The sequence below is a fragment of the Synchytrium microbalum genome, assembly GCF_006535985.1.
Source record: "Synchytrium microbalum strain JEL517 chromosome Unknown SmJEL517_scf0006, whole genome shotgun sequence".
NCBI classification, from domain to species: Eukaryota; Fungi; Chytridiomycota; class Chytridiomycetes; order Synchytriales; family Synchytriaceae; genus Synchytrium; species Synchytrium microbalum.
Genome location: NW_022158355.1, coordinates 39,874 through 56,743, shown reverse-complemented (window position 1 = coordinate 56,743; position 16,870 = coordinate 39,874). Strand labels below are relative to the sequence as shown.

Below are 16,870 nucleotides of genomic sequence, written 5' to 3'. Positions count from 1 at the left end.
AAATGACGAATCAGCCTCAATGGTGTTCATTCATGGCATCACTTTCATCATGTTGGGTTTGATGAGGTTGATTTTCAAAGACACAGAGCTATTGGAACTCATTTATACATAACTTTGAGCAGGAAAATATTACGATTATATGACTACAAAGTTCCATGAAATGTAATTAGCTGGAAGTTCGAAAGGTCCAAACCCAAAACATGTAACGCGACATTGCTTAATCAAAATGATAATTCTCACCAAGTAAAACGCGTAGCTCGGAGTTCCGTGTGCCTGTAATACGATTGGCGCTACTTATGTCGTCCTTGGTCTCTGCGTCCTTGGAGCTTCAAATGCGTCCTGAGCCTCTTGAGGGTCATTCAGAGAACCGGTGCAAATTACTATGGAGATTACTGTAAATATAAAGCGTGATATTTGAGAGAAAGCTATCTACTACTACAAAAAACTACAAGTATATCTTTATGAGCGTTGATTCTTTGGCAAAAACTTTTGCACCTTTTTATGCGTATTATCAACACGAGCCTGAACTTTATCAGCCTGTGTCGTAATCCTCGTGAAGCTCCCATTCTGCCCATCAATCTCCTCATTCATTGCCGAAGCCATGAATTTCAGACGCGACAGCCCACCACTTATTTGATCCAAATTGACATCTATTTCTTCTTCTGTATCATCACGTTCTACGCCAGCTGGAGTACTGTACGAGGATCCACCACGAGGACCCATACTGGCTTGCGCATCCATGACTCGTTGCATGCGGTCGTTGCGTTGTTGATTGGATTCGTCTCGAGCTTTATCACGGTCTTGACGTTGTGCGTCACGAGAAGCGATACCGTTTTCGTTGCGTGCGGATTTGGCACCCCATGTTGGGAGGAAGAAGGGACGGTTGAGTTTTTTTAGTTCATTGGTTTTGGCATCTGCTTCAAAGGCTTTTTGGTCGGCCAAGTCCAGCTTGCGTTCAATATGATTTAATTGTTCTATTTAGGATGAGATTGGTGTTAGGTTGCTTTGGAAGATCGAAGTGAGTTGACAAGTTGTAGTTTTTGGACTCCGATTGTGCTATCATGTAATGACAGCAACGATCAAGATTGCAGCAAATTCATAACTGTAAAGCAGCGATATCAACAGTAAATGATAGCTTCTCCTCCACATCAAACTGATCTCGCGCTACTTCACCAAACAAGTTGGCGTTTCAAACTAACCTCCTTGAGCAGACACCTTCGAAAGATTGGACTGAGCTACCACTTCAGTCTCCCTGACTCTCATAAGAGCTCGACGAGTAGATGATAAACTCTCCTGCTGAATGTCCCTTGTACGAACTTGCAAGTCCTCATAATCGTCTTGCTCATCATATAGGGCTTCCGCTCCTCGTTGAAATCCACCACCTCCAGTAGCCTTATCTGCTGCAGCAGACCATTTGGAAGCTCGATTTGACTCGTATGCAGGTTCTTCTATGTATTTTGCTGAATCTTGTCGACTGTTTCGTGATTGAGGTTGAGAGTTGCTGCTGTAGCGAGACATTTTGGTATATGGTTATTTAGAAGGTAGCGGGCATGTGCTATATTGGTATTAATAGGTCCGTTCAGGTTTCTGAGACGACTCTGATCCTCAAGACTGGTTATCTCGCTTTGTTCAGCGGTCAATGAAAAGTTGTGATCGGAGGAAAGAGAGGAAGGTGCCACACAACATTTTGCTCGAATAGAGGTGAATAAACTAAATATATTGATTATTTACGTGATGTAAAATGCTAACTTGCTCTTTATGCGATTGGTTTGAACTAACTCTTACAACGTTTGAGGACTTTTAATTTTTTGGGGTGATCTATAGATTCAGGGTTCCATATGAGAGTTCAGCTGCTACGGCCTTTACTTTGGCGTGCAAGTATTCATTACGACGCCTGATTTGAGATGGCATGTTTTCGTGAACGGGGTGTTCTACTAATGCAGTAATAAGGACTTGCTTGATCTTGGATATAGATTGGTTGCTCGCAACCCTCGAGAAGCCTAATAACGCAGACTCAGTTTGTGTTCTACACTCTGTCAAACTTGCAGAACTTACCCAGATCAGTACTCATCAGCACGTAAAGCGGATGTGACGGGTAGAATCGTGAGAATGCCATTTCCAAGTTGGCCAAGACTTCCTCTCGTGCACGAGCAAAACACGTTCTAGTTCCTTTCCGAACCCCATCGACTACCACTCTGAGACATCGATGCGATACATTGATTTCGAGTGCTGCATCAGATGCCAAATAGGTGTGGAAGATGACCTCGGCCGAGTTGTCTCTATTAGAATGTACTTTTTCTTCAAATAGTTTCGAGTCCACCCAAAAGAGCTATTGATTCACGTGTTAGCGATGAGACATACTCAGATAAGTCCACATTATCATCACATTTACCAAATTCTCAGCGTTCTGTTCGTACAGCGTCATTGCAAGGAACCACAGGAGCGGAATTCTGCTGGAAAGTAGAGCAGGAAGTCTTAATTCTTCGATTTCCGGGATCGTGATATCAAGAGGTGCATCTGGGAATAGGTAGCCGAGCTTGCGATTGCTTTTACTGAGGACGCTTCGAGACGAGGCCAACAGCGACCGAGTTGGCAGAGCTCCATACAGCGATGAAGATGGCCATGAGATTCCATCTGGTGACAATCCTTCATTTACAGGTTCGGCAGCCGGAGAAATGACGTCTTGATCTACCACAACAATACTGTCCAGTTCAACGGCCTCCACAGTTGCAATAGAGTCGAAACTTGGTAGGGTTGGCAGCGACCATCGTCTAAAATGTCCAACAGAGTCTTGATCCGAGTGCATTGATTGCTGGATATCGTTTGCTGAGGTGGACCGTGTTGTTGATGTTTCATGCCGCCAATCGTTGGGAGACTGAATTGTGCCATAGGAATAGGATGTCGAAGTTTCAGAGGTTGTTTTTAGTCTGGGAATGGTCAGTCCTAATTTGAGGCCAAGCTTTGAAGGGCTGCCATGGCCAATCTAGAACAATATTGTTAAAAATCACCTCGAACCATGAAAAAACGAAACGCTGACTCACTTGGAAAGCGATAATCCGGCTCTCGTCAAATCCCAGCAATGCTGATACCTTGACACGCTGTTCATGATCTCTGACTCTGTGAAGAGTATTCATTCTCCCTGTGTGTTGACAAACTGAATGCTTGTGTGAAACGAGAGTTGGCTTCCTGGCATGCAGAACTTGGAACAAGGGCGACGATGCATTCAATTTGATTTTCGAGGAACTATTTCATACCAGGACGTTTAAATACCTGTATCAGACCGTCCATCGCGAAAAGAACTGCTGCCGAGAATGGTTCAACTTTTTTTTCAAACACAGTCAAACACAATGTAGCGAGCATCTCTTATCTTGTATTCGTATTTCTTATCCTAACTACAGACACATGATTTGTTATAATATAACCAAGTTTGATACGATCGAGGCCCCCTACTACAACAATTTCATAATAATACCCAAAGCCCCAACAAAAGCACCCTTTTTACGACCTATCTAGATATTTTTACTTTACTAGCTGAGCAGCAGCAGATCTACCCATTCTAGTAGGAGGCTTGTCCTTTGTAACAGGCGAAGCCTTCCTTGTTGGTTTTGTCTTTGTGGCAGTAGTACCGGATGATGCGACGGGAGGTTGAGTATTGGCAGCGACGGATTTGGATGAAGTATGCTGTTTAGTAGGTGGCAATGGCTTTTCTTCTGCGATTGGTTCGGTGTCCTTGTCATTTCTAGCAGTAGTAATGGTTGATGCCTCGATTGTCCGGAGAATGACACCCTTGCTGAGACTTCCTACAGGTAGCATTATGACGATACCAGGTATCAGGTCCATTTCTACATGTTTGGAAGGAGACCTGGTTGGAACGTGCTGTTTTCGATGTTTTCTTATTGAGGAGACATTGTCGGTCTCTGGACCTAACGAGTCGGAAGTTTCTGCTTTACGAGGTGAGTCTGATTTGACTGAAGACTTGACTGATCTCCGCTTCATGATTGCTATCTAGAGTGTGCCTATGTTGTGAAGTATTTTGTGTTTCAAGGAAGCGTTCAGCAAAGCCATTTCACTTGTGAGCACTAGTCATGACTCTTTTCACCGAACAACGCTGAATACGATGATTACATTTATTTATTTCGTAATCTGGCAATTTTGATCGTGTATCTGCGCCGGATCTGCTTCTTAACTTAACAAGGTTGGTTTTGTGAGCAAACACCCCCACAGCTCAGGTTGAACCCAACTAATACAGACAACGTGTGAGCAAGTATTGATGTATGGGTGCTTAGATTCAACTTGCATGTTAATACCCTGCTCGCCCTTTAGGTATTTCCGTCATTGCTTTGTGGCTCTTGAGTCTAGAACGTCGACCGTACCGTAAAATACGTTGCAACACTCACAGCAAAATTCACAAAAGGAGACTCTCCGAGTGGTAGGCAAATACTCTTCTTCAGTATCTTGTCGTGTGTAGTCGTTGCTTGCGGTGAAGATTCGTCCAGCTCATTGATCGTACTGTAGGTTTTCTTCGTTGGATTTCTCATGTGTTTGGATTCGGGACAATAACCATTGTACAGTCTTTAAACTTTCCTCCTGCCATTGTAGAAGGACTGGATCGATTTCAACTCTAGTCTTTTCCTCAGCCCAACGTTGCTTATTACTGGGGGGACGACGTCTTTTGGGTGGTCATCAAGATTTTTAAGATTTTGCCTTAACTGTAATCGGCAACCAAAAGCAGGCGTTCTAGTTGAAGGAGACAGTGCTTAATGAGCAAACCTGCTGTAAACAGTGAGTAAAATCACCTTATGGGATGGATCGAAGGAACAAGCAACTTACTACCCTTGTCCTCTTCCACCAGCTGCACCATTCATCTTTGCATTCCCTTCTCCGAATCCACGTCCAGTTAGAGCATCTCCCGCCCAACTTTCGCCCGTCGTCATCAAGGAATCGCCAGTAGTCGTCAAGGAGTCGCCAGTGCAAGCTAACCCATCCCCAAAACAGATGCCAAGTGCTGTTGTCGTTGATCCATCACCAGTGGTAGTAATCAAAGAGTCACCAGCACCGATAAATCCATCTCCAGTAATCAAAGAATCACCAGCCCCAGTTGTACCAAGTCCAGATAAACCTAGCCCCTTCGTCATGGCTTCAGCAGCTCCATCCCAAGCGCAACCATCACAAGCGCAACCGTCACAAGCGCAACCATCACAAGCGCAACCTTCACAAGCTCAACCTTCGCAAGCTCAACCATCACAAGCTCAACCATCAGCTGCACCTCCGTCTGCTGCGCCGTTGAAATCGGTAAGCTCATACAAAAACCACCCCCTTTGGGAAGAGCTTACCCTCTAACTGACTTTACATTAGGCCGCGCCATCTCCTGATCCTATTCAACCGTCGCCTGTGCTTGCCAGTCCAGTGCAACCATCAGTACGTAAAAAGCACTCCTCGTTGAGTTGAGTTTTCAAACTAATTTGATTTTACAAACACAGGCTGCACCGTCTCCTGATCCAATAGCTCCATCACCTGTAGTCGCTAGTCCCACCCCGATACAGCCATCGGTATTTATAAATGGCTGGTGTTTTCTTGCTCCTCGTTGACTAATTTGACATTATCCACACAGGCTGCGCCATCTCCAGACCCAATAGCTCCTTCACCTGTGGTCGTCGCTGCTAGCCCCAACCCAATACAACCATCTCCTGATCCGATAGCTGCCTCGCCAGCACCTGTGGTCATTGTAGCGAGCCCAAACCCAGTACAGCCGTCGCCCGTAATCGCCTCGCCTGTGATAGACGCTGTCCCTAGCCCGGTTCAGGTATGTTTGTCTTTATTTCCCAAGGAGTCATTTCACATATCTGATTCGGGTGCTTTTTTTTGTTAATTTTCGATTAGCCAAGCATCGCAGTGGTCCAACCCAGCAATGGTTTCATTCAAGCCTCACCTGGCATCTACCAACCATCTCCAGAAGTCGTAATCCCAAGCGCTGCACCGCCAGAACCAAGCCCGGTAGTCGTTCCATCTCCCATGCCAAACGATCCAGCTGGTGGCTCAACAGCCGGAAACGTAAATAGCAACTCGTCAACCGCAGTAGGAAACCCAGCCATGAATGCATCTCCATCTGCAACCACCGGCTTCCTGCTCTCCAATGACAAGAGTACCAGTCCAACACTCGGCGGTGGTGAAGCAGCAGCTATAGGTCTCGCCGCAATATTCGTCGTACTAGGGTTTGTCGTCGGGTTTGTTATATGGCGACGACGTGATCGCCCCAAACCGTCATCGTCGTACTTTAAAGATGACGAGGGGCCGCAGTCTGATATGCCGCTTACGCATGAAGATCCTGAGAATGCCGGGTTTGAGGGACACAGCCCTGATGGGGAGTTGTGGTTGCCGCCAAATAGTGGAGATTTGGGTGTTTCGACACGGAATGCTGCATTAGGAGCCGCTGCTGGAGGTCTTGCTGCTGGTGCTTATAAATACGCAGCTCAGCCTGTCGATGAGTTTTACGTGCCACCGCCATTGAATTGGGTTGCAAGTAGAGACTATCACCCGGTTATGAATGATGAGGTTGAGTTTAGATATGCGGATCCTATTGATATCGAGTAAGTGGAACGAGAAAGTATCTCGGTCTGATTTGAGGATGGAAGAACAAAACCCCGGAGGAAATAGAGTTCTGAATACTTGTTTGTTTCTTTCAGGGTCATATATAACGATGGATGGTGCAGCGGAACTAATTTAAGAACTGGACATCACGGTACGTTATCGGAGCTTTCTTCATCTCAACAGTATCTGACACAACCGCACTACAGGAGCCTTCCCCATGATAATCGTCACAAACGCCGACGACATGCATTCCCTCCCAGCCCCGCTCCCACCATACCACTACCCATACGACCAACAAAACTCTCTATCCACGCCATCCCCTCCCGTCTCACGCGCCCCCACAACCAGCACCAACGCCTTCTCCTTCCGCCGCGGTCCCAACGCCGAGCAGCTGCAAGTTATGTACCGCCGCAACCCCAACAGCACAAACCGCAGCGGAAACGGAACCGTAGTATCACGCGGCCAGACGAATTATAGTAAGATGTCGTCCGGGGGAACGGCGTTCACGAGACAGGATGATTTGCAGAGTATGGCGCCATCGTATGCGACCAATTCAACACATTACAGGAACGTGCCAGAGGCGCTGCTTGCTGCTGGACAGATCAGTGAGGATGCGTATCTGCAGCTGTATCAGGTACAGGTGGAGGAGGAGGCGAGGTTGGCAAATCTGTCGCCGATTAGTGAGGAGGGTAGTAGCATGCCGCTTGCTCATCCTGAGCTGTATACGCCAGAACCAAGGTCGGCTAATGAGTTGCTGGATGTTTATCGTGGGATGCCACATTCGGCTGCTACATCGGCTACGGGGTCTGATGGTGTTAAAGTAATAGGGGAGGAGTGGGTTTATGGCAACTAGCTTTAGCTGTGTATTACGAACGTATGTTTTGGGGGGTCGCTTTTAAACCAATTTTGTTATCTGTGCTGTTATTTACTTTTGATTTCTATTTAAAAACACAACAAGAAAAACGGTCGCGTATTTAATAAAACTCTATTCTATTTCGTTTCGGTCTTTTTGAATATACGAACATGAGCAAAAATTGATTCTATGAGTCTTATAATCGTCCCTGTGTGGGTACTACTTCTACTAGGAGACGACCAAAGTTCTTGCCTTCAAACAATGACGCAAAGACGTCTGGTGCCTTGTCTAGCCCTCTCGCTAACATTATGGGCCCCTTGATAAAGTTGCCTTCTACCCATTCGAATATCTCTTCCCGAGCTTCGACTATTTCAGCCTGTGTGTATGATGATACAGTAAATGTCTTCATTGTGACATCTTTCTTAGATGATGCTAGGAGACAAAAAGAAGTCAGAACCTGGTGCATATTGGACGCAGGTCATTGCAACTTACGAATCTCAGGCACAACCACCTTCCCATCAAGCTGACTCGTAGCCCCACACAATGCGATTCGTGCGCCCTTATTCAATCGTTCTAGCACCAATTCAGTAATTACTCCTCCAGTGGTATCAAAGTATCCATCAACACCATCTGGAGTAACCTTCTTCAAGAGTTCTGCGAAATTAGGTGAGCGATGGTCGATAACATCGTCAAAACCCACAGCAGATTTCACGAACTGGCATTTCTTAGGGCCTCCACATATACCGATTACGCGGGCGCCGAGTGCGTGTGCTATGTTGCCTGCGATGTTGCCTACGGCGCCTCCAGCTCCGGAAATGAGGACCTAGAGGGTTGAATTGTTTAGGATTCTGTGGTTGTAGTAGAAGTTTTTCTTTCAGTACCGTTTCTCCCATCTCTGGCTGGACTATCCGCGTAGTTCCAAAGTAAGCAGCAAGACCGGTGTTGCCGTATAGGTTTATCCCATCGTGGACACCGCCTAACAACACATGCAGATCTTAAGTACTCAAGTAGTAACATATCTAATATAAAAGAAGACTCACAATCCTGTGGAAATCCATTCTTCTGATCTATCTTCTCGATGCTGTTCTCATCAGCGGTAAAGTATTCCTGCCAACCAACAGTTCCAATAACCTGATCTCTGATTTTGAATTTCTTGCTTTTTGATGCAATGACGATTCCAGATCCAATTCCTGGTACTGGTTCGCCGAGTTCGGCAGTAGAGAATTCGGCTAGAGAGAACAAAGGGGTCGAAATTAGTATCTAGCGTGTGTCGGCTGGTAACGTTCGACTGCACCTCTCAAGCTAGGATCCATGGCCAGCACGAGCACTCTGATTCGAACTTGTCCATCTTGTAGTTCAGGGATTGGGGATGTGACTGTCTATTACATGGATTATAGTGTGAGACTCTCGATGCTGAGTTTCAAAAACATGATGTTGATGATGTCACATTTCCCCAAACCAGGCAAGCCAAAGGGCGAATACTAACCGATCACGGCCACTTACTTGATACTGTTCTCTTGGCACGATTTTAAAGTTTCTTGGTCTAGTGCAAAAAGTGTTGTTGAGTTGTAAGCAAGGATGTAGACAACCAATCGGTCACTGGCGCGGTAAGCAAACGAGAGGTTTGCTGTACTTATAACATGGCGTACCGTTTGACGAGCAGTATCTGTTTGTTTGTTTTCGGCTGCTCCATGTTTGCTTGAAAGTTGAATCTTGTATTGGGAGTAGTAAGAAGCGAACAAAAGCTAGACCAATCATGGGAAAGAAAGATTGTAGTTTAGAGACGCGAAAACCACGTCAACATGCAGCATCAAACTCTTTAAGAGTTTAGCAAATGATCTATCGAGGATGCAAGAACAAAGCTAATTAAGGGAAGCAAGTCGCAAAAAGTCATCTAGTTTTTCAACAGATCGTGAGTTGTAATGGATGAATCCCTTGGATTTGTTTGCAACCGAATCTATTCTTTCTTGTGGCGTCTTCTGTGCACATGCTGCGTTGTCTGTCCGGTCTTTGCGCGATCTCAGCTCTACCAAAACCCCTCTGTCGCGTCAAATATCATTTCAAATAGGTAAATCAAACATGAAATAATGATTGAGTCGAGTCAACGCGTGCGTATGTGATATATACAACCAGCCGTTGCTTCTCTCTTCGTCTCAAACCTCATTTCCCCTTCCATTAAGATTGAAGGCCAGAAGGACTGACGTTGGAATTAGATCCATCGTATATCTAGTACTTGTAATTCATTGCCAGTCGACTGATTTATTATATCATATTCCATCCCGTCTGATTCGCATCCAACAAACACCCACACCACATATTGAACATCGCATTTGGAGAGAATGTCTCATCAGGCTGTCTATGCTCAGGATGAATATGGCAGACCATTTATTATTCTAAGAGAACAAGGAAAACGCTCAAGAGTCTCGGGTCTGGAAGCCCAAAAGGTATAAAGTCAATCCCAAAATGCAAAAAATAATCAACATTTGTTGAACTGCGCAAATCCAAACTCTTGACGGGAAGCCATGTCATTAACACTCATATTATATATTATAGACACATATATTGGCTGCACGGACTGTCGCTAATATCCTAAAGACCTCATTGGGCCCAAAGGGACTGGATAAGATTCTCATTTCTTCTGATGGAGACATCACGGTGACAAACGATGGGGCTACCATCCTGTCTCAAATGGAAGTCCAGCATGAAATTGGAAAGCTGCTTGTACAATTATCTAAATCTCAAGATGATGAGATTGGTGATGGTACCACTGGTGTCGTTGGTATGCAAATGTGGAATGATTATGCATATGACATACATACACATCAATATTGATACTAAACCCCCTTCCTGTTCATTTCATAGTCATGGCTGGTGCGCTATTAGAACAAGCAGAAGATTTGCTAGATCGAGGAATTCATCCCATTCGTATTGCTGATGGGTTTGAACGAGCTTGTAATGTCGCTGTTGCCCATTTGGACAAGGTCGCTGATACTATTGACATTATGGGTGACAACAATGTCCTGCTCAAAACTGCCAAAACCTGTTTGGGTTCTAAAATGTATGTTGATCTGTCGCTTGTCCATCACTGATATGATTCGATTGATTAAGCCTCCTTGCCTTTTTTTCTCTCCTGGCTAGTGTATCGAAATGCCACGAACAATTCGCACAAATGGCCGTCGATGCAGTCATGTCTGTAGCTGATCTAGAACGAAAAGATGTGGACTTTGAACTCATCAAGGTCGATGGCAAGATGGGTGGGTCTCTATCAGACTCTAAACTTGTCAAGGGTGTAGTAGTAGACAAGGACATGTCACATCCTCAAATGCCCAAAGAAGTACGAGACGCAAAGATTGCCATCCTTACCTGTCCATTTGAACCACCAAAGCCAAAAACCAAGCATAAACTTGACATTACCTCGGTTGAAGAATACCGTAAACTTCAAACCTATGAAAAGGAAAAGTTTGAGGAAATGGTACAGCAAGTCAAAGCTACAGGTGCTAACTTGGTTATCTGTCAATGGGGCTTTGATGATGAGGCAAACCATTTGCTTATGCAAAACCAGTTGCCTGCTGTACGTTGGGTTGGTGGTCCAGAAATAGAGGTACGATCGATAGTTGATAGTCGATTTTTTTTCGTTGGGTCATTTCACATACTAATATGCCATCTCGTCGGATCATAGTTGATTGCTATTGCTACCAATGGACGCATTGTTCCTCGATTTGAAGAACTATCTGCTGCCAAGTTGGGTCATGCTGGAATCGTACGAGAGATATCATTTGGTACAACCAAGGACCGTATGTTGGTTATTGAAGAATGTGCCAACACCCGAGCAGTCACTATCTTTGTTCGTGGAGGCAACAAGATGGTAATTTTCTCTCAGACCATTTCGGTCTTTTTTGCTGACGAAGAGAGTTTACTAAATCCAACCATTCAATTTTGTAGATCATTGATGAAGCCAAGCGCTCGCTCCATGATGCCATCTGTGTTGTCCGTAACTTGGTTCGTGATGCTCGTATCGTATATGGTGGTGGAGCTGCTGAGATTACTTGTTCCTTGGCCATTGCTGCTGCAGCGGATCAGATATCTTCTATTGAGCAACATGCCATGCGTGGATTCTCAAAGGCGTTGGATGCTATTCCATTGGCATTGGCTGAAAACTCTGGTTTGGCACCTATCGAGACTTTGAGTGAAATCAAATCTCGTCAATCAACTACTGGCAATTCCCGTTTGGGTGTTGACTGTAATCAGACTGGCAACAATGGTTAGTCATCTTGCTTTGTAGTATATATTTTTTTGCTCGTTTGATTGGAGACGACCTCATTTTGTAATGATAATATACTAACGCCCTTTACTTGGCCATGTAGATATGCGAGAACAATTCGTGTTTGATCCCCTCATCTCTAAGCGTTCTCAATTCTTGTTGGCTACTCAATTGGTCAAGATGATTTTGAAGATTGATGATGGTAAGTGGTTTGCATTTGAGTCGACACAGCTTTGAACTATATCCATTAACGATCTTCTCTTCTGCACAGTTATTATGCCTGGAGGAGTAGGTCCTGAAGAATAGAGGGTTGTCAACGCATACCAAAAGACTGTAAAATAAAAAGCTCTTGTATGTATGAAATATCTACAATGTAAAACCTAAGCTTTCTTAGCACAATGTTATAAGTTTCTTAATCGTAAAGCTTGCGCGTTTGGATTTGATTTGATAACTCAGCACAGAAGAGGATCGAGCAAGATGCATAGTATCAAATACTCGCCGACGGCTACGCGCAGCCTGCAACAGTGGGCACCTCTGATAGTCTCTCTGGTCATCGTTACGAGCATCGTCACCGTGAATCTGCTCGCACCATTCTTCAGCGCACCTGAAACCAACATGGAGAAGGCTCTCAGAATACTCGACCAAGCGCCGATAATTGACGGGCAAGTTATACTTTGAATTTGCACGCGTCTTTGCTATGTTTTGTGCTGCATCGCATTTCGCCAGGCCATCAACATCGCAACATTACATTAAAACATTAAGCTTACACACCATCGGCACGTTTTCTTAGACACAACGATTGGCCACTCAAGATCCGATTCTACCTGAACTCCTCGATTAACGATGCTGATCTCACCACCTTGCCTGAAACGTTCGATACAGGTAAGTCCATACACACTACTTGGCCTCCCTTTTTTTATCGCATTGACCACACCTAACACCTACGTTCCCTCCAGACATTACCCGTCTCCGCAAAGGCAAAGTCGGCGGCCAGTTCTGGAGCGTCTACATGCCCTGCACTCCCAACGTCACCGACTACACCACAACCCTCCGCGACGTGGTCGAGCAAATCGATCTCGTGAAACGCATGGTAGACAAATACACGGATGTGTTTCAGATGGCGTACAGTGTTGCTGATATCAGACAGGCGTTCCGGCATGGCAAGATTGCAAGTCTGGTGGGCATGGAGGGTGGACATAGTATGGATGATAGTTTGGGGGTGCTGAGGCAGTTGTATGCCCTGGGAGGTTAGTTGTGGTGCTATTGACGGTTGTCAGTTTTTTGTTTGTTTGCAACATACGTACATTTACTGAAACGTAAGCTTAATGTTAGCACGATACATGACACTAACACATACATGCCACACCGCATGGGCGGACTCTGCTGCTCCTCCACCGCTTCATAACGGGCTAACACTGTTTGGGGAGTCCGTCGTGTCAGAGATGAATCGGTTGGGAATGCTGGTTGATATCAGCCACGTGTCGCCGGATACGATGAGACATGTGGCACGAGTGTCGCAAGCACCGCTGTTTTTCAGCCATAGCTCTGCGGCTGCGCTGTGTAATATTACGAGGAATGTGGTGCGTGGTGATAGAGATTGGTACTTTTCACACGATGTAGAAAATCTAATTGGTTTTCTTTTGGTCTTGGATTATAGCCTGACGATGTGTTGGAGATGGTTAAAGAGAAGGGCGGTATTGTAATGGTTAATTTTTTTTCGATATTCGTGTCGTGTAATACGGTATGGCTATCATTCCATGACTTCCTTCGGTTGTTCGTGTGCTGACTATCTGTGTTGTGCAACATGTTGCTTAGACGGCGACGCTATCACAAGTAGCGGACCATATCGTGCATATCAAGAAGGTCGCTGGCGCACAACATATTGGACTCGGTGCCGATTACGATGGCATTAATTCGTGGCCTGAGGGCCTGCGTGATGTATCTACGGTTCGTAGTCGTTGTAGAACGTGCAGCTTTGTTAGCCCTGTAATCTCTGTTAAATTACTCACAGAACCACCATCCTCATCTAGTATCCAAACCTAATCGCAGAACTCCTATCTCGCGGCTTTACAGAATCCGAGGTTCGCGGAATCGCGAGTGACAACCTGATTCGAGTACTAGATGAAACGGAACGTGTCTCAAGACGCTTAAACTCTATGAAACCGGTTGAAGAGACACTACGAATCAACAAGACGTGTCCGATACGGGCGGAGGAGTTGTAGTAATGAAATACAATTAGAATTTTCTTAATTTTCATCTCTCTGAAATGCAAAGTATTATCAACAAGGGAGGTTTTACAACTTGTGTGTGGTTTTGGGGTGATGGTGGTATTGTTATTCATCTACATCGTGGTCGTGGTCTGTCTTGTGCTAAGAAGAGAGCCTGGGTTAGATCTTGCTGTATGGGGATCGACAGGGGTATGTCATAAGCTTGCCTTCTTCTTCTATATGACGTGGACGCAATTTGGGTTAGAATATTGGGACTGATTCAACATGTTCCTGCTTTTTTTTACCTTCTTCTTTTCTTGACTGCCGTCAACATCATCAATGTCCATCTCATCATGAGATCGTTTATGTTTCTTCTTTTTCTAAAACAAGGTAAAACGTGTACATAAGCTTCTGAAGATGCAAAAAACGGTCCTAGAGTCCAAGCACACCTTTTTGGCTTCATCACCCGACCCATACGGATTCCCAGCGTCTGAAACTATAAACGAACGTTTCGGCAACCGTGCAAAATAAAACAAAAGATTTTTAGCACACTCACTCGACCCAAGCATCGGCAATCTTATCTTCAGTTTCAACGACGGCCCTGTCGTTGTAGCTGGCGATGCAAATGTTACTGTACTCGTATTCGGGGTTGGTGCAGCAGCTGTTCCTGGTGGTATTGTGGTACTAGTAGTACTAGCCGATTCAGGTGTTGAAGCTAAGGTTGGTTCTTCTATACCGAGCCATGATCGATCCAGCTAATTGAACTGTAGTGTAAGCCTACTGCTGGAAAGATAAAACAACCGATGGCGTACATGTGATAAAGCCTGTTTTGATTCTTGCAATGCAAAAGCACGCTGTAGTGTTGACTCGTCGAAACGTCCTAGAGGTAGTGGTGGTGGTTCTGGCGATGATGACGATGATGCTGCTGTTGGTAGTATGCTGTGTGCGAGTCGGGATAGTGTATCGTTTGGTTGTGGTGTGTTGTTTCCTGTTGTTGCGATTAAGGTGTTCAGATTTCAAAGATCATTCCACATTTCCACTGTGGTTTTTTTGCTGCACAAGAGACAATACCTGGCAACTGTTCAATATACACTCCAAAAGATGATTCCGATTTAACCTGATCAGCATGGTGCTTTGAGCCCCCAGCAGTGCCTGATGATGATGGTTGTGGTTGAATGTGTCGCTTGTACAGATGTGTGAGATTAAACAGGTCGAGGAGATTCCGGTCTGCAGTCAATGGCTTTTCTGCAGCTAATAAAATATTGGTAATAAATATGACGAGTTAGTATCTAGATCCAAGATTGTAATTCGACATTCCACAAAAACACGATTCCAAGCTTAATCGAAACATACACGTTGAATCACCAAACAAGTATAGGGTTCCATTAGACATAGTCAATAGCTTGACTCGGATTACGGGCATCAAGGAGCTTCACTATTAGCTAGCTGGTATGAACATATGTTGCATCATCGAGTGTTTTGTGTGTTTGGCGATTTTCTGGACCTTACAGCCTAAAACGTCTTACTTTAACGTAGATCTCGTTTGGATCTTTCATTTCATCGCTTATTGAACACGGTATCATGTCATCGCAAGCGCTGGACGTGTCGAAGCTACGTGATTATTGGCAACATTGTATTCCATGGTTTGATCATTCACGGCCATACAAAGTGCAACAGGCTGCACACGGGCAAGGTATTCTCCATTGAATGTGTTCAGTTCATGCTGAGCTTCTTGCCTCTCATTGACAAGATAAGCTGACTGTCTCACACGAACTCTCGCTTAAGGCAACCCAACATTCATAATCACTGACGCTACTGGAAAGTCCGTCGTACTCCGGAAACGCCCCGCTGGCAAACTAGCTCCACAGCTGCACCGTGTCGATCGTGAATACCACGTCATCAAAGCTCTAGAATCGACGACGGTACCCGTCCCGAAAGCACTACTGTTATGTGAAGACGAGTCGATCATCGGAACCGTGTTTTTCGTCATGTCGTTCCTGCCTGGCCGGATATTTATCGATATGAGGCTAAAGAGCTTTGGGCATGATGAGAGACGCGACTAGTTGAGTATCGTCGTTCTTTTGCAGTTCAATAACGTTCCCTTAACATACATATACGATCTAGTTACTACTCTGCCGTGAAAGTCCTCGCACAGCTACACAGCATCAACCCATCAACACTCAGCCTCCCATCGTCCATAACATCCAAAGCAGGCAACTTTTACGCAAAACAGCTTGTCATGTGGGACTCGCTGTCGCGACAGCAGGCTAAAGTAAAAGATGTTGAGACGGGAGAAGAGTTAGGGATGCTGGATCGATTTGACGATATTCTGGGGTGGTTGAAGCGGAATATGCCGAGAGATGAGGTTGCGGTTATGCACGGGGATTACAAGTTAGTGAGTGTGCATCTCCTTGTGTTTGTGATTCACAGTATCGTTGATCTAACAATTTGTGTTTAGGACAATCTAATGTTCCACGCAACAAAACCAGAAGTAATTGGCCTGCTAGATTGGGAACGATGGAGCTTAGGACACCCACTAGCTGATCTCGCAAACTTGGCTTTAGGACGATACTGGACTTTTGAAACACTATATAACTTGAACGAAACCGGACAAGAACCGGATATTGGAATTCCAAGCACGAATGAGCTCGTGCAATGGTATTGCAAAGAATCTCACCGAGCATACCCCATTCCGGCATGGAACTACGCCAGGGCTTTCAGTGCGTTCCAGATGGCTGTCGGTGCACAGAATGTAGCTTCGAGAGGCATGCAACGCACGTCCAATACACCTCAAGCTATAGGGACGCGAATAATCATACCGGAACTGACAAGGCTCGTTTTGTCGTTTGTAGATAGAGGTGACTTAAAGTCGAACTTGTGATGATGATCTCATGAATTAAGAAAATATAAAGGGCCTTGTATGTAAAACGAAGAAAGTGGGGTTTGGTGTTTACAAATAGT

General features: G+C 45.1%; 6 protein-coding genes across 6 annotated transcripts; 3 read left to right on the top strand and 3 right to left on the bottom strand.

The window, feature by feature from the left end:
* Positions 1-459: 459 nt before the first annotated feature.
* SmJEL517_g01682 (uncharacterized protein) lies at positions 460-1,518 on the bottom strand (the record flags this gene model as incomplete). The annotated part of the gene is made up of 2 exons (XM_031167610.1): positions 460-974; positions 1,200-1,518. The coding sequence occupies 2 exons, from the start codon at positions 1,516-1,518 to the stop codon at positions 460-462; spliced, it is 834 nt and encodes a 277-aa protein (XP_031026347.1).
* A 300-nt stretch (positions 1,519-1,818) lies between these two features.
* SmJEL517_g01681 (uncharacterized protein) lies at positions 1,819-3,134 on the bottom strand (the record flags this gene model as incomplete). Its single annotated transcript, XM_031167609.1, has 4 exons — positions 1,819-2,000; positions 2,056-2,329; positions 2,393-2,983; positions 3,042-3,134. 4 exons carry the CDS (start codon positions 3,132-3,134, stop codon positions 1,819-1,821), a joined length of 1,140 nt encoding a protein of 379 aa, XP_031026350.1.
* Positions 3,135-9,780: 6,646 nt separating this feature from the next.
* Positions 9,781-12,008, top strand: SmJEL517_g01680 (uncharacterized protein; the record flags this gene model as incomplete). The annotated part of the gene is made up of 8 exons (XM_031167608.1): positions 9,781-9,885; positions 9,995-10,220; positions 10,304-10,499; positions 10,580-11,042; positions 11,121-11,306; positions 11,384-11,702; positions 11,806-11,904; positions 11,974-12,008. 8 exons carry the CDS (start codon positions 9,781-9,783, stop codon positions 12,006-12,008), a joined length of 1,629 nt encoding a protein of 542 aa, XP_031026349.1.
* A 171-nt stretch (positions 12,009-12,179) lies between these two features.
* SmJEL517_g01679 (uncharacterized protein) lies at positions 12,180-13,924 on the top strand (the record flags this gene model as incomplete). The annotated part of the gene is made up of 7 exons (XM_031167607.1): positions 12,180-12,368; positions 12,515-12,584; positions 12,659-12,949; positions 13,035-13,282; positions 13,360-13,443; positions 13,518-13,649; positions 13,733-13,924. 7 exons carry the CDS (start codon positions 12,180-12,182, stop codon positions 13,922-13,924), a joined length of 1,206 nt encoding a protein of 401 aa, XP_031026265.1.
* Positions 13,925-14,035: 111 nt separating this feature from the next.
* Positions 14,036-15,332, bottom strand: SmJEL517_g01678 (uncharacterized protein; the record flags this gene model as incomplete). The annotated part of the gene is made up of 7 exons (XM_031167606.1): positions 14,036-14,071; positions 14,215-14,289; positions 14,359-14,405; positions 14,466-14,664; positions 14,722-14,897; positions 14,981-15,160; positions 15,263-15,332. The coding sequence occupies 7 exons, from the start codon at positions 15,330-15,332 to the stop codon at positions 14,036-14,038; spliced, it is 783 nt and encodes a 260-aa protein (XP_031026266.1).
* Positions 15,333-15,490: 158 nt separating this feature from the next.
* On the top strand, positions 15,491-16,790 carry SmJEL517_g01677 (uncharacterized protein; the record flags this gene model as incomplete). Its single annotated transcript, XM_031167605.1, has 4 exons — positions 15,491-15,602; positions 15,695-15,971; positions 16,034-16,304; positions 16,368-16,790. 4 exons carry the CDS (start codon positions 15,491-15,493, stop codon positions 16,788-16,790), a joined length of 1,083 nt encoding a protein of 360 aa, XP_031026259.1.
* Positions 16,791-16,870: the final 80 nt, after the last annotated feature.